Source organism: Tursiops truncatus, chromosome 6 (genome assembly GCF_011762595.2).
Source record: "Tursiops truncatus isolate mTurTru1 chromosome 6, mTurTru1.mat.Y, whole genome shotgun sequence".
Taxonomy (NCBI): domain Eukaryota; kingdom Metazoa; phylum Chordata; class Mammalia; order Artiodactyla; family Delphinidae; genus Tursiops; species Tursiops truncatus.
The window spans coordinates 73,381,540-73,398,668 of NC_047039.1; the positions used below are offsets into that span (position 1 = coordinate 73,381,540).

At 36.9% G+C, this 17,129-nt stretch overlaps 1 protein-coding gene across 1 annotated transcript in view; it reads right to left on the reverse strand.

The window, feature by feature from the left end:
* The window catches only part of LOC101318960 (guanine nucleotide-binding protein G(q) subunit alpha), a 288,466-nt gene that overhangs the window by 61,306 nt on the left and 210,031 nt on the right, over nucleotides 1–17,129 (reverse strand). The window contains exons 4-5 of the mRNA XM_019934638.3: nucleotides 11,526–11,654; nucleotides 8,725–8,854 (exon numbers count right to left, since the gene is read on the reverse strand). Coding sequence (XP_019790197.1) covers nucleotides 8,725–8,854; nucleotides 11,526–11,654 — 259 coding nt within the window. The remainder of the gene's footprint in view (nucleotides 1–8,724; nucleotides 8,855–11,525; nucleotides 11,655–17,129) is intronic.

The following is a 17,129-nucleotide window of genomic DNA, read 5'->3' on the forward strand; positions in this document are numbered from 1 at the left end:
ACCTTATTTGGAAAAAGTCTTTGCAGATGTAATTAAGTTAAGGATTTTTAGATGAGATCATTCTGGATTATCTACTGGGCCCTACATCCAATGACAGGAGTCCTTTTAAGAGACAGCGGAGAAGACAAAGACACAGACAAGAAGGCCATGTGAAGACAGAGACTGGAGCTATGTAACCAGAAGGAATGCCCACAGTCACCAGAAGCTGGATGAGAAAAAGAAGGGATCCTCCCCGCTATAGCCTTCAGAGGGATTTCAGCCCTGCTGATACCTTGGACTTCTAACCTCCAGAATTATGAGCCAATAAATGTCTGTGGTCGTAACCCACCAAATTTATGGTGATCTGTTACAGCAGCCCTAGAAAATGAATATAGGCAGTATCTAGTACAGTTGAACATATACATTCCCTGTGAACTCTAGTCAGGAGAAAATCAGGCACATATAAGGCAAAAAACATGAAAAGAATATTCATATCAGCATTATTCATAAGAGTCCCAAAGAGAAAACCACTCAGATGTCCATCAAAAATAGGATGGAAAAATGAATTGTGGTATATTCATTTAATTGAATAATATAAAGTAATAAAAATGAAAAACTAAAGCTACACAACATGGATTTATCTAATAAATTTATTCTGAACACAAGGTAACACAAAAGAATTCATTTACTTTCATTTATATGAAGTTCAAAATACGCAAAATTAATCTACGGTGTTAGAAGTCAAAATAGTACCCTTGGGGAAGAGGACACGGGGTGGTTTTAATAGACATAATGCTAGAACCTTGCACCCCAAAATTTGAAATCACAATTTTAAGTGATGTGGAACATTTATAAAAATTGACCACTTCAATGACAAAAGCAATGTTCTAAACAATAAATGGTGACATTCATGGATGGTAACATTCAATACTGTAAAGTTGAGAAACCAACCTCAAATTTATCTATACATTTATTAAAATTCCAATCAAATTTGTGTTTTGGTATTTGATAGGCTGATCTTAAAATTCAAATGAAAGACTAAAAAACCAAGAATAGCCAAGAAAATTCTGAAGAGCAACAAGGTAGGTAGACTTGATACTCTAGATATCTAAACTGTTGATCTGATAACTTTTATATTGCTACAGGAGTAGTAAATACATCAGTCAAATAGAGGGCCCAGAGAAAAGACCCATGTGTGTAATAAAACTTGACTCACATCTCAAGTGTCATTAATATTGATGGGAAGAAGGACTACCAGATGAGCTAACAAAATAAAAAAATACATCTGCTTAAAGTCCTTGGAGTGCTAAACAGTAGTGAAGAAATACCAGGTCAGAATTTGGGGAAGGACAAGTCTGGAGAAGTGAGCCCAGGCTTTGGGGCCACTTTCCCATGGAGGTATTTGCTGATTCTGGAGATGGCAGCTGAGAGACCTGAGGGGATGAGGCTCCAGTGAACCACAACTGCTTTGTCCTAGGCTATGCACTGGGAGTGAGGGTATGCCCAAGGAAACAGGCACCTGCAGCTCAGCTCTCTAGCCACCAAAAGGGCTAACATGAAAAAGACTGACAATACCAAGGGATGGCAAAGATGGGAAGTGACAGGAACTTTCTGACATGGCTGGCAGGACTGTAAATTGGTTCATTCCCTTTGGAAAATACTTTCACCTTATCTATTAAAGTTGAAGATATGTATTCCCTATATGCCCGCAATTCTACTCCTAGGTATATAGCCAACAGAAATGTAAAACCAGGTACATCGAGGGACCTTTACATGAATATTCACGGAAATGTTATTTGTAATATTCCCATACTGGAAATACGTGAAAAGTCTATACTTAGTAAAATGGATAAACAAATTGTGGTATTTTTAGGCAACAGAATACTATATGGCAATGTAAACGAATGAGTTATGTAAAATATATATACCTTACAAACATAACACTGAGCAAAAGAAGCCAGACACCAAGGTTTATATAAATAGCATACTGCTTTTAAAGGTCAAAAAACACACTATTTGATTCCCTTTGTGTAACAGTTAAACACTAGTAAAAACCATAGTGTTCAGCAATGCATAGTTAAGCATTAAAACTAAAGAGAGAAGCAAAGAAGTGATTACCTTACAGAACTGTGGTTACCTGCTGGGGGAGGGGCACTAACAGGGCTTCAGTGGTCTTACAATGTTCTATTTCTTGACAGGGGTTTTGGACGCACAGATGCTTTGTGATAAACCAATGCTCTGCACGTTTTTTGTATTTGTGTGCTTTTCATGTATCTTTCATAATTAAAAAGGTAAGAAAACAGCAGTGGAGATGGATGACGGATTTATTATTCAATACATGGTATTGGATCAACTGAACAGAAATATGGCAAGAATATATTAAATCTTTACTTCCTATCACACACAGAGATCAATTACAGGTGTATAAAAAACCTAGGAAAAGCAAAAACCTTGTAAGTTTTAATAGAAAATATGGGATGGATCTTCATATTCTATGGAATAAAATTAATTCCTGAAGAAAATACAATAATACAACCAATAAAGGCAATGAGTGAGCTGACCACATTAAGATGAAAACTGTTCTATAAGATAAAGTGAAAAGACAAACCATACACTAATAAGTTCTATATGTATAACCAGCAAACAGTAATAACCAGACTACTGAAAACTGCGTATGTATCGACTGAAAAAAGAGACAACTCCACTGGGGATTGGGGTGAGGGAGAGAACAGGCAAGGGTAGGAAAAGGTGATCCATATTACAAACAACCTGGCTGGCTGAGATGAAACATGGTAGGGCATAGTCACACAATGGAATGAGACAGTGATCTAAATAAATGAATTAGAGCCATGTGCTGCAACATGAAAAAAATCTCTAAAACAATGTTGAATTTAAAAAAAAGGACAAAATGCAAAATAAAATCATTTTACAATAATAAAATTTATAATCATGCATACTATTTAAAATCCAATATTACATATTCCTTATCAACACATATATATATAGTAAAAACATGAAAAAATATGCTTAGGAATGATAAATGTTAACTTGAGACCAGTGGCTTCTTCTGGGGAGAGAGAGAAAGGAATCAGGGAAGTTTACACAAGGACTTTGATTGTATCTATACCATTTTATTTCTGTGAAAATAAAGATTCAAAGCAAATATGTCAAAAATTTCAAGTTCTCTATAATTTTATAGTCTCCTGTATCACTGAAATAAAAACAAAGGTAAACCAAGTGCACTTCCCTAGCTATTCTCAGTTTTATTCTTACATCAAGCTGTGGGTTTAGACCCCATGTTGCTGGCCCATCACAGACTTTGATACCATGGCACCAACTTACACTGAAGGAAGCTTAAGAAACAGGCCTCGTGATTCTGATATTTGGCTTCCTGGAGGGGATTCCCATCATGGATATAACTTACTACCTCCTGCAGCATCTCTGTATAAGGTTGAGGGAATAGTCACTGGGAGGGCCCAGTACCAGGAGAAGCTAACTTTTTCTTTTTATATAGACATAGTGAATCTTGTAACAGACCATGGTTACTTCCTTTTATTGGGTGCTAAGAGACGCTTGACTAAATCTATGGACTACCACTAGGAAAGGTACCTGATTGCCTGATTTGTATTTTAATTCTTCATCTCACTCTCCAATCCTTACTGTCCTTTCATCCAGATTTTTCAGGTGATTTATTTTATCCTACTGTGTGTATGTGATTATGTACACACACACACACGGAGGCATATAATATAAAGGAAAAATCTGATAGATTTCTATTATATTAAAATTTAAAACTTCTATAGATCAAAAGGCACCATTAAGAGAATAAATGGCAAGCTACAAAGTGGAAGAAGATGTTTGCAGTACACATGACAAAAGGTTTACATCCAAGAGTGTAAGGAACTCCCACAAATCAGTAAAAAAAAAAAAGATGGAAAATTCAAAAGAAAAATGGACAAAGTTGGTAAACAGCAGAGCTAAAGTTCCAGCCTGAAGTCTTACTTCATTTTACTTAAAAAAATTATCATTTCACGTATTTGTAATGCTATCACCTAGCAACAATGACCATCACGCTTTACACTTTGGTCCTGGTAGAAAATCTTCCGTTTTCTTTTTTTTTTTTTTTTTTGGGGGGGGTGGGTGTGCTAATAACCTTCCCTATAATAAGTGTATATATGTAATTTGTTGTGATTACAGAAATCAGATTATACCAAATATACTACTTTGCAATCTTTTTCATATAATTCATCTTCAAAAAAAAAAAACTATTGCATAGATTACACTAATATGGGTTCCATATAGTCTTTAAAAGATTTCCAATATACATTCACACAAAAGGTGTCCCTGTGTGTCTGCTTCCCCACATGCTTACCAGCACTAAGTGCAGGTCTCTGGTTCAGACTCATAAATGGTGATCAGAATACCTCCTTCTGGCTTCCTTCAAGCATTGAGAACAAAGCAATTAAGGAGGAGTAAAATAATGAGCAAACAGAAATGCCAGCTAATGAAAAGGGTGTGGAAAGGAGTTTAGAAAAGAAACAGTGGCTGAAAATGAACAAAGGAATGAGGAAATGGGAAAGGGGTTAAATATAAAAAAAGGAGGGCGCCTTTCAGGAATCTTCTTGTTAATCAGGCCATGACTCTGAGTCGTATACTAAAGACTGAGGGGCAAGATGTAGCTTCTGATTTCATAATTTGATTAAGAGTCGATAAAGGAGGGCTAGAACCAATCCCACTGAGACCGGATATCTTAACCTAAGCTCGCTCTTTTGGAGTTCAAATTTCTTCTCCTCAATTTTTAGTCAGTTTCCTCCCCCTAGAGCTGAATTTTATCTGGAGAAAAAATTCCCAAACTTCACTTGGAAGTTTTTAGAGCAGAACAAAGTACATGTTTCACACTTTTAAAGAAAATGTTCAGACTCTGGTTGCAGCTGAATAACTTCAAAATGGCTTCGTTTTAAAACTTAGTAGAGGAGAAATATCTGAAGGAAATGCATATTTTAGATTATTTATTTTAATCTAGTTTAATTACTGGTAAAGGATCTCTGGGTGGTCTCATGTGAGTATAACAAGAGGTTAGAGGTGGAGAAGAGGGGTTTCAACTCCTGCAGGGTCAGGATTTTCATTCTACCTCTATGTTCTTGGCCACCTTTAACAGTTCCTCTTGCTTTTCCTCTCAGTTCATCCCTAACTTCTGGAAGACACTGTGAAGCAGGGGAAAGAAAGCTGGTCTAGAAGGGGAGGAATGGGGGCCCTGAGTGACCTGGGCCATGGGCCTTAATCTCTCCATTCTTGTATCCTCAGCAAACCTGATCTTCTCACTTCACGGGAGGTCTGCTGGTGAGATTCAAATAAGTAATGGTTTAAGCAAGTTTTGAATAGGCATAAAGCGCTAAGGTATTATAAATGTCTACTCTCTCCTTTTACTATTCTTTTTTAAATCAATTGAGCAACTCCAAGAATCAGATTTGAAGGATAAATGTTTATGGGAATCCATCCTGGTTCAAAGGAAGACCTGGGGTACAGGGAACTATCTCGATATTTTAATGAAACTAAAACCTAATTGGTTGTGACCATTTCAAAAGAATTAAGGTAAGTTAGAAGCATACATTCAAAAAGGAAGCATCGGAGAAAAGGGGCCTAAGTCTTTGGGATTCTATAAAAAGCTTGGTCTGTAAGACAGTCCCTGAGTCAATATCTGAGAAACAAGTTTGTATTAGTGCTCAGATACTCATGTAACAGAGAACCACAAAAAAACAAGGACTAAAAAAGACAGAATCTGGATACACACTGATGAGCTGAAACATGTTATGTGAATGCCTTATTGTGTGCTCTGGCTCTCAGGGGTACTGAAATAATGTACGCGTGAAAGAATTATAGCAGAGTAACTGGCTCCGTGCTGGTGTGCTATCAAAGGGAAACCAAGACAGCACTGAAGGAATATGTAAATCAACACAGCTCTACAACCCTGATTATGCTCACCCACTATCTGATAACATATTTCCTTCTTTGGAGGAAAAAAAAGAAAGAAAGAAATTCATTCCCCAAACTCTTGGGAGGCTGAGAATCTAGACAGACAAAAGCACATCTACATAAACATTTTCAGGATTAATACATAATAAAAGCCAAAGCAATAATCTAAAATAAAATACTTCCCTTAGCTGCTTTTGCTTGTGGTCTGCAATGTATTTTCCACAGTTCCCCAAGATAAAAGGGAGATTGTCAGTATCCATTTCCAGGTTTTTCTCACGAATATATATCAAGGGAAGTACAACAAAGTCTGCTTTGGATTAAAGTTATGAACATCAGATTTCAAAACCAAGAACAAAATGTTTTAGGAGTCTATTCCAGCTTTGTCTCACCAAATCCTGAAAATGTGGGGAAAGTAAATTCTATAGTTCTGAGTTTTTTTAATGATTTAAGAAAGTAGAGAGGCAATGACATTTTCATATATTACTATAACAGGAAGAGAAAAAAGAATAATGGACTACATCCTGACATTAAAAAATACTTTTGACAGTGTTTCCTAATTACCAACAGTGATGACTATGGCTAACATGGATGAAGAAATTAATGAGCAGTATTTTTTTCTTATTATGTTTAAGATCATCTCCAATACTACCATTAGGCTTGAGTGATATCTGCCTGATATCTGAAAAGAACACCATAAAATTACAAGGTAGGCTTTAAAAATATTCACAAGTGGTTAGAGAGTCCTAATGAACAATAATAGAGTTATTGTTTTAATTTGTAGCATAAGGCATCACCACAGGAATCAAAGAAACTGATGTATTTTTAGATGTGTGTACTGCTTATACATTGAATGGCGAGTTACTGTGGAAACTTTCATTCTGTGGAAACTTTAACTGGCTTTATGTGCTAGAATTAGCTGATGAGTTGCAAATTTTAAAGTGGTAAACTGATTAGCATTAAATCACAAAATATATTTCTTTATAAATAGAATGCATTTATCTCACATAAAATGTGTATTGATAAACACTTGTTTTCCTCTAGCTATATGTAAACAGTGACATAAGAAATAAAATTATGCATGCGTCTTACATCTTCTGTGCAGTTGAGAATGTCTTAAATTTTATTTCACTGGACAGCAAACTAAAGAAAAGAAATGATGACCTTTATAACTAAGGCCTTCCTTCTCTCGGACTCTCTATTTTGACAAAAGCATCCCTCTTTTATGAGGTCCTTTACGACAATGTTGATTTTTTTTTTCCATTTCTGTATCTCTTTAGATACCCTGGTATCCAGCACACAGTAGATGAGTGCTCAAAATATTTTTTGTCTTGATTCAACATTCAAAGAAATAAAAAATGTTGGTCATATGCTTCCAAGATATGTAGTATGTTTAAAATACTATACCCAAAGATTATGGAACAACTAACAGATATAAAAATAAAAATACGTATAGAGATGTCATAGCTCAAATTCTGATGGTAACTGCTTAACTCAAAGTGTGATAACTGATTCTCATATATCTTAGCATGCTTTTCAGGCACTTTGCATTACGGCTACAGAGGGCAAATGGCTGATAAACCTCATTGTTAAAAAGAAGTCCCTTAAATAGCAAGATATACATGAACAACAACAAAAAGAACTTCTTTGATTGGTTCAAAAGCCCATATACTTGTAACCCAGGAAACATTTGAAATGCGTGAATAGGTAACTCAGCTCTATATGGGATATTGGTTCATAACTCTTCATCAACCCTACGTACAAAAAAAATGCTATGTAGGACTTGATATGTATTTTAAGAGATATTAATACCTGCAGAAAAATAAAGTATTTAAAAGGACCAAAGAAGCCAGAATTCTTATGTACCAAAAAAACAACTGTACAAAATTAGAAGTACATTTTAACAGTCCAGATCTTATTTTAATCAGCTATTGGGGGTACTCACTTCCTTCTCTTTATTTTCTACCCTATTAGGAGGAAATTTAATATCTACTATTGGCATGTCAGTCTGCAAACTCTGCCTCTAACAGTATAACGATGGTGTCTTCTCCATTGTCCCAATACACACCGAACTCCAGATCAAAGTCACGGTTTTCTGTGCCCCTTAATTATCCTCCACAATCAACTCTGACTCACCATGGAGCCTTTATCGTCCTAAAAATCCATATTTATACTTGTTAGAATTTCATGCAATAGGGAAGAGATGACAACACTGAATCAGTTCTCCAGACAGGCATATCAAGGATGCTTTGTCAATCACCCAGTGCTTAGTAGAGACAAAGTTATGCAGTAGCCTATATAATTCTGTAAGAGCAGAAAGGCCACATCACTAGGACACTTCTTGGCTCCAGAACAAACTGATTTAGAGCCCAGCTGCAAAGTCATTCACATTTGCCAAGAGAGGTTTTGAGTACTCTTTGGGACCCATCCCTCATACGAACAACAATTTAAACAAAATGAAAACAGAACAAAACAGGCTGACTCACTCCAACACTCCCAACTCCATCCTGTAGGAAGAAGGCTATAAAATAATGCGACGATTAGCCTAGGGATTTCCTTGTTATTTTCATTTTCAGAGCCTCCGCGTAGTGTTAAAAGTATCACATAGGGTCCAATTAGACCTGAACACACAGACCTGCTCAAACATCTTCCTGTTCTGAGTATACCACGTGGTACCACAGGGTTATTTAAAAAAATTTCCAAATCAGTAGTTAAGAAAGCAATGAAGTCAGTTTACCCCATACCCTATCATTTATCCGTCCAGAGAGCACTCACCTCATTGTCTGACTCGACGAGAACTTGATCATATTCACTAAGCGCTACTAGAAACATGATAGAGGTGACATTTTCAAAGCAGTGTATCCATTTTCTTCTCTCTGACCTTTGGCCCCCTACATCGACCATTCTGCAAGGTTAATAATATTCATATTAATAGCACATAAAAAATATCAATATAAATATAGCTTTACTTACAAACTTAGGAACCCTACTCTCTAAAGAGAATGGTCATCAAAACCAATCCAATTAACACTTAGTGAACATCTACTAATTTTCTGTCACCTAACAATCAAAGTCAAGACATTCTGGGTAATAACTCATTGCAGTAATTAGAAAGTTACCTGATATGCATAAAAATTATAATTTTGTAAAAAAAAAAAAAAATCCTGTGCCAAGCCAAGGAAAAAGTCTGTTTTATTTAATCAAGCACAGAAGAGTCAGAAGCAAAACAAGGTTTATTTGTGTTCAGCTCTAATGGCAAATACTGACTTCAGTTTCTTTTCCTATAAAATGAGAATGAAGAGCCTCATGTATTTCTCAAGGAAGCTACTAGGAATGACTACAAATGCATTTAAAAGATGTAAGATGCTACGTATTTCAACATGGGTGTGTAATGCTTCAACTAACTGCAAACAAAACCTCACTGATCTTCATCAGGAAGGTAAGCTTTTGGGGCTGTTTTTTCTTTCCAGTATTGACTATAATTTGAGACAGTCCAATCACATTGGGTAACATGGTGCAATTAGCCTTATGCACAAGTCAACTTGCTAAACTGCTAGAAGTGGTATGTATAAAACATCAAGATGCTATAAGAGGCCACCATTTGAATTATACCGAGGACTTGTTTTTATACATCAATTCTGTGCTCAGGAATCAACACTGGCATCAATTAATTTGAGTGCTAGTGTATACAGAAAATATCTAGCAGAACTTGGTAATGAATCCAAGTTTCTTCAAATTGCTGAATCCATAACTTGACTAAAATGTGCACAATGTTTACAAGATAAAATATTTTCAGAAAATGAGAGTTTTAGGTATAAAAGTTTGAGAGTAGGGCTCTTTAAGTGTTTGTTGAAAACTGCAGTTGTTCCTGGTATTTTCCTGCCTCTAAGGATCAAACCTAAACTAAGAAATCAAGAATCTTCCAGTGACTGCTTTGGAGAGTTTCCTATGAAACATATCTGAGGGGCAAAACAATGGATCCAGGGAGACCTATGAACTACAGACATCAAAACTAGAAGTCTTAGGTCTTTAGAAATATTAAAATGCTAGCTCTTCTCTGATGTCAAGTCAATAATATGCTCATTTATATAAAATCCTCAATCCATGAAATCCTGTCATGCTAAACCCTATAAGATGTTTTTGATGGTAGCAAGAAATTATTCTCCTAAGTCATTACTTTTACTGAAGTGCCAAAGAATGTCCTTTAAAAGCTAGTGCCCAAAATGTAGGGAAAATCCCAAGATGTAACAGTAACCTGGTTTCAGATTTCAGTAATCATAAAGCAAAAAGGAGATGAAAATCTCCATGAAATGCTCTATGTTTTCTGAAAATATTCTAACATGGTTATAAGCAGAAGGAAATTTGGTGTCTCAAGTTAAAGATCTCTAAACGCAATGAACTCAAAACTTAATCCAGAATGCTGGAGCTACCAGCATTGGGAGCCTTGGTGATCATCTAATGTAACCATTTTAATGATGAAAAAAACGAGGCTCAGAAATTATTTCCAAAGTGTCACCCTCTTTATGGCTATGTCCATTAGAGCAGCGTAAGGCAGCCAGATGTAACCACAGGTGCAGAGATTGATCAGAATGAAACACACAGTGCTTTGCAGGGAATGATGGCGGGCCTGCCCATCAGGGTCACATGGCAGAGTTACATCACAGGAGTTACATTCATTTCCACTTCACAACCCTGTACTGTACGTAGTTGTCTTAAATGGATGGCTCTCCCAAGGAGCTCAACTCTCTGCACCCAAAGACATATTCATATGGCCTCATTTCTCCATGTACCATGTGGTTTGTATTCTAACTAAAAGTACGTCTGAGTGACTGTGTAATAAGAGATTAAATGAAAGTACATCAGTCTTGTTTATTTTTTCTCATCTTAAAGAAAATTAGACCACTTCAGCTGAAGTATTACCCAGAAAGAATGGCAGCAGTAAGGGAGAAAGTAATAAACTTTCATTCTATTTTCCTATGTAAATTTAGACTAGGTTAATCAATCCATTTCCAAAACCATGTATTTAAAAATTTTTCAGGCAACTCATTTTAGGAGTACAAAACAGCCCGCATTCTTATTACTACTGAAAAATTCTACCTTGGTACCAGAGGACCTGGAGGAATCAACATGAAAGCTTCTGACAACCTGTAATTTCTGCTATTAATAGGGTTATAATTTATATCTTTATACAAATGTAAAAATACAGTTTTTACATGTACATGTTTTACATGTAAAAATACAGTTTGTACAATGTACAAACATTGACCTCATAGGTAAAATGATTCCCAACCAGTTTTAGTCTGGACCAATGTTTGAGTAACTTTTAACCATCAGCAAACTATTCACTGATTTCTCTGTGATTTATCTTATTTTCTGAAATAAGAAACCTGCCCATACGCCTTTCCTCTGCTTCCTCTTTCAGGGACACATTATTTCATTTGTGTCTCCAATGATAATAATTGTTATAAAGGTGATACTGTTTTAAAGTCTACACATGGTTTCAATATTCACAGAGTTCACAAAATGTGCTCAAGGCAGAAGAGCTGGCAAGTGGATTTTACGGACTCAGGTACTACCTGAAAATGACACTTTGTAAGTCAAAGGGGTACTCGATGATCCCTGTGGTGGGGACTCGAACTCTGAGCACATCTTGTTGCGTAGGCAGGTAGGCAGGGTCGGCAACGCGGTCCAAGTCATTAAGATAGCTGTAGGAAGGAAGACACATGAGAACGTCAGTGACACCATCACACCAGACCTGCTGATGGAAAAGGAAGGACAACAATGAATCCTAAGACAGAAGTGGAGAGAAGGAAGAAAAGTATCAGAAAGTGGTAGAGTAGCTTGGGAAGCGAAAGATACAGTCAACCTTCTGTTAGTCAGAGCAAGGCTGTCCATCTACGGATGACCTGGTTCACAGTATTTCTCTTTTCTTCTCTTACTGTCAAGTAGAACCCTGACAGAACGTAAAGGGGGAGAAGAAAATAATTAAATGAGTCTCCTACCCTCTACTTGTTTAGCAGGTCTGGTGGGTAAGCAAGAGTTTCAAGCAAATAGTTTTTGAATTATTTATACAAATGTTATTTGTATAAACAAACAGATAACAGAGCTACACATAAGGTCAGGATGAATTGTTTTGCCTTTTTACAGAACATCAGAGCCTTTTCCCTTATAAGACAGCAGCATACCATGTCCTAAACTCTGTCCAAAGCCTAAGTCATTCACAATTAATGTGAAGCCACGAGATTTCTAGTTACTGAGGCAACAATATCGAAGGCCAGATATTCCCAGTGTATAGACTCATCACACCTAAACTTTACATTTATCTGCTTATATGACACTTTTCCATTAAAAAAAGCTTTTTATTGTGAAATAATTATAGACTCACAAGAAGCTGCAAAAATATTACAGAGAATTCCCCTGTGCCCTTCACCTAATTTCCCCCAATAATAACATCTTATGTGATCATAGAATATTATCAAAACCAGGAATTTGACACTGATCAATACTATTAACTAAACTACAGACCTTACTTGGATTTCACCCATTTTTACACACACACACACACATTTTTGGGGGTGTATATGTCTATGAAATTTTATTACATGTAGAGATTCGTGCAATCACCACTGCAATCAGGATATAGAATTGTTCTGTTAGCAAAAAGAAACTTCTGTGTGCTACCCATCCCAATCCTAACCCCTGGCAACCACACATGTGTTCTCCATCAGTATAATTTTATCATTTCAAAAGTGTTACATTCCATTCACTTTCCATCCTCTCAAATTGCAAAAATAATTTACAACTTTAAGAATGACATAATTTGATATAACTGATGACAAACAGGTAAAAATGACTGCTCTGCATGGCATCCTCATGATCTCAAAGAGTCACTATGTTCCCTCCATCCCTGGAAGGGATGCAGCACAGATATGATTTCAAAACACACAACTGCAAAGTATATACAGAAAGTAACTAAAGTGTGAATAAGATTTAAAGAAAAGGTAGAACCATTATAGACTTGGAAGAGATTAGATCTTCAACCCCTATATGCCCACAAACAAGAGACAGTGAGTTCTGAGACATGTAACAGGGAATGTCTGGTGTGGAGCGTAACTCAGCAAGAGCACAAACACTCAGGTGACATGACTTACCCAGGATAAAGACTGTCTCGCCCTGCTATTCCTGCCTTAGTACCTAAAAGAGTGCCTGGCAAATAGTACTTAACGATTATTTGCTGAATGGATGGATGATTTCCCATGCTGAGATTTAATTTTAGCATTATTTAAATATCCTTCTTACTAGTGGGGTTTCCATATCAATGATACTGTTAAATTTGAAACTGAGTATTGAAAAAAATTTAAGTCTCTAAGATTCATGGGATCATAAAAGAGTAGAGCTACGTCTGACTTTAACAAAGAAATAAATTACTGCCTTTTTGGAGCTGTATCAATTCTTTAAGACAAAAAAGTACAATATTAGTCTGGAAATTCCTAATACAAAGCAACTATAATTAGTATTCTAGTGGCCTTGTCCCAAACACATCAATGATTCTTTAGCTGGCAATTAGCTCTCTACTGGCTGATAGAAACCAGCCCGGTATCTTTAATTATTGTAAGAGTGGCTGGGGGACAAAAAGAGGGAGAGGCTGGGAGAATATGGGCTTGAGAGGCAGGAAGGAAATGTAAAAAAGGACTGGACTCCAAATTTTAGTGAATATCCTGGCACTGTCTGGGAGGTGCCTGATGGGGTTAACAAGCCCATGTTCTGGGTGTTGGCCTGTATCTCATCCTACAGATAAACCAGCTCATGACTCCATAAATGCAAACTCAACTGGGTACTCTGTATAGATGGAGTTTTTTGATTTATGAGCTCCTTGATTTGAAAAAATCGAAATGAATGTACATTTTGAAATCTGCAAGATCATCATTTATTTAACTACTATATACAAAAATTTAATTCAGAGGAATCAGAGAACTTCCAATTCACATTGGCAAGCTTGTTTTTAAATAGGCTGCCCAGTAAACCATTTCTACTCACTTCACCCAATCCAGAGGTCAGAACAGAAGGTGGCTAAGTCTTGGACACAAGGTGCTACTGTGTTCTTGTGGGAAGAGAAATCGTGGCTTTCTGTTTCTTGATCTCTTTCTTGAAGACGAACTCAACAGACTACTCGTTGCCACTTCATTTTTAAACATGTGTCCTTGCACAGGAAAATTTAAAGAACCAGCACATGAACTGAGAGAGTCCCTGTCACACTGCACGTGAGAAACTTGCTAGTATCTCTCCAATTCAGAAGGGTGAACCGAGCTCTGGGAAAAACACGATGGAGTAACACAGAATCAGGATATACACCTGCGACTGAAAGCCACTGATACGAGTTTAGAGGCTGTCCTAAAAATACTGTCAGTGGTTTCTCTCTGTGAACGCCGGGCACTACTGAGACATTAGCTGAATATCTGAAGCATTCATACGTGCAATAATATTTCCCCCCTGCATCTTTCTTTTGCTCCTTTTCAATGTAAGCATAGTTCAGAGAGTAACAACGGCAACGTAACAATTAACCTATACTGGGCACTTGCTGCTTGCTAGGCTCTGTTCTGTCTGTTCACTGCCCAGGTTTCAACATATTTCAAGGCAAGGAAATGACCATTAAAGATCCTCATACATTTACAATTTACTGGAAAGTGAACTGCACTTCTTGCTTGACATTCTTGTTGTTTTGTTTTAGGTGGATGGTGGAGAGAAAGGCCCACTTCACTTGGAGTAAAAAAGTTAAACTGATCTAATTTAACAAAAGAAAAAAAAAGGAAAAGAACTGTTATCAAGGTCTGCTAGTTGAAACATACATTATCTAGAACCTGAACCAAACCAAACCAAACCAAACCTAGAACACCCCAAGACAAGACTAGAAAAACAAAACAGAACAACAACAAACCCCCCCAATCAAACAAAAGACACACAATCTATTTTCTCCTACAGGAAGGTCTGGGCGGCTCAAAAGCTACCCAAAACTGAAGACCTGTTGCAGATAATTTGAGAAACAAGTAAAACGTGCAGGCCACCTAGACTAGCATCTTTCACTGCCAAAGAGAGGCCAGTGTGGAGAGCTTCTGCCTGCGCAAGCACCAACCCCACGTGTCCCCCTCACTCTGGGCTTCAGGACTTGGAGGGACTCACAGCACTTTCTGCATTTCACATTTGCTTAGGGAAAAAAGCCACTCTACTGCCTTAGAAATGGAGTTCTAGCATGATGAGACTAGCATATCCTTATTGGTTCATTCTTGTCATATTCTGAGAAGAGGTAATGATGGAATAATCTCTTAACTGAATTGTACTTTCCACTGAAGCACCTCATATTTGGGGGAAAAAACGCTGGTGGAATATGGAGGGCGGATGGGTTCATGTTGGATTACTCCATTCATTTAACCTTTAACTAAAAAACACTGAGGTCTGAACAATTTATATTGCAAAGTAAATTCAGAGAGTTAATTATAGTTATAATTTGTTTTGTAGGAATGATTCTGAGTGGCTGCTGAGGTCATTCTCAGTGTGCTGCTATGGTGACAGGCACAAGGTACATTTCCAAGGCAATGTATGTATAACAAGTGGCTGGCAGTAGCCCTCTCCTGATGTCAGCGAGAGAGAGCTCCATGGTACACACAGGACTTATTTAACTGTCTAGGAGTGAAGACTTATTTAAGATTGTGCTTGAAAATGGGTGTAGTCAAACTCATCTTACTCCAATCCATTCAAGGGAATTTAATGACTTGTCATTGCTTTGAGACATTCAATAATTGATAACTTCATAATTGACTAAAAAACCCCAAAAAACCTCAACATTTTCCCACAGACATTTGCCCAGTTAGGGTTCTCACACTCCATGGGGTCAAGGACCATGACTCCCTTTGTCCAAGGCTGGTCACCGACACTCAACCAAGGGCCTGGAACACAGCAGATGCTTAACATGGGACCCAAATTAAAACTATTTTATGGAAAACATTGTAGTGGTTAGAGAGGCAGGTTACACCTTCTAGGAGAAAACAACGGAGTGTGGGGGTTGTTAGATACCCATCTTTACATAACTACTTCTCCGGGCTATGACTGGCCTGCATTATGTAAGACCTAAATTCTGAATTCAAATGCCTCTGACGAATATAAAGACAACGCAGAAAGGAAAGGCAGTATCCACTTAATTTCATTTAGTAGATGCGCTTCCTGCTCTTCTTTAGGTCCTGGCCTCAAAATGATATAATTTGTACATCCATTTTATGACTGTCAGTATCAAGCTTTCAGGCCTTGGAATTCCCTCTAATCCAGGGCAAACAGAGGGAGTGGTCCCTTATTAACAAACGATTGTGACACAGTATCTTTAATGGAAGAAACAGGTTTCTGATGGTTTTCAGTGAAATGCAAGACGACAAAAAGACTAGAAAAATTTCCATAATTCCTTTCCTACCATGAAAAAAATGCAGGGTCATCTGAAATTCAACAACCATCTTGATCATGACATTCTGGTAGGTGCTAAGGAAATGAAAATTCCCAGGATATGATCCCTGCCTGCAATGAGTTTACCAACTTGTAGGAAAAAAGGGGGTTATATGAAGAGGAGAAACAGGGGAGTTTATTAGGGAAGGCATGAATGCTTGTATATTTTGGAAAGAGCCATGTTCTGGGAACTTGTTTGAACTGTCTCTAATCCTTGGTGATTATCCACAAAACATCCTTCTCTAGCATGACTGATTTATAAGAAAGACAAGGAAACCATGCCCATTCGTTTATAATTACACCTCGTAACTGCTAAAGTCTTTATACATTTAACTTCAGTATCACATCTGGCTGCAGAAAAAATAAGAACTTCAGAAAAGGGGTATAATCCATTACTTTAAATGATTAAAAATATATGCGATAAGCTTGAATGTCACTAAAACAATATGCTCTAATCAAACTAAATATGGCATTTCTCTTTTGAATGTTTTAAAAAGAGATTTCAATTGTTCCTTAGTTTTTGACAGTAGTTTGTCAGCAACAGATTTGAGTTGACCTTCACATTTAATTTATGCTCCAATCTGACACGTAATGAGAACTTATTTTCTTAGATCTTTTTAGAAGTAAAAAGAAAAAGCCCTACTACCTATGACTGGAAAGGTAATTGAAATCTAAGCCAAGAATAACATAGAAAT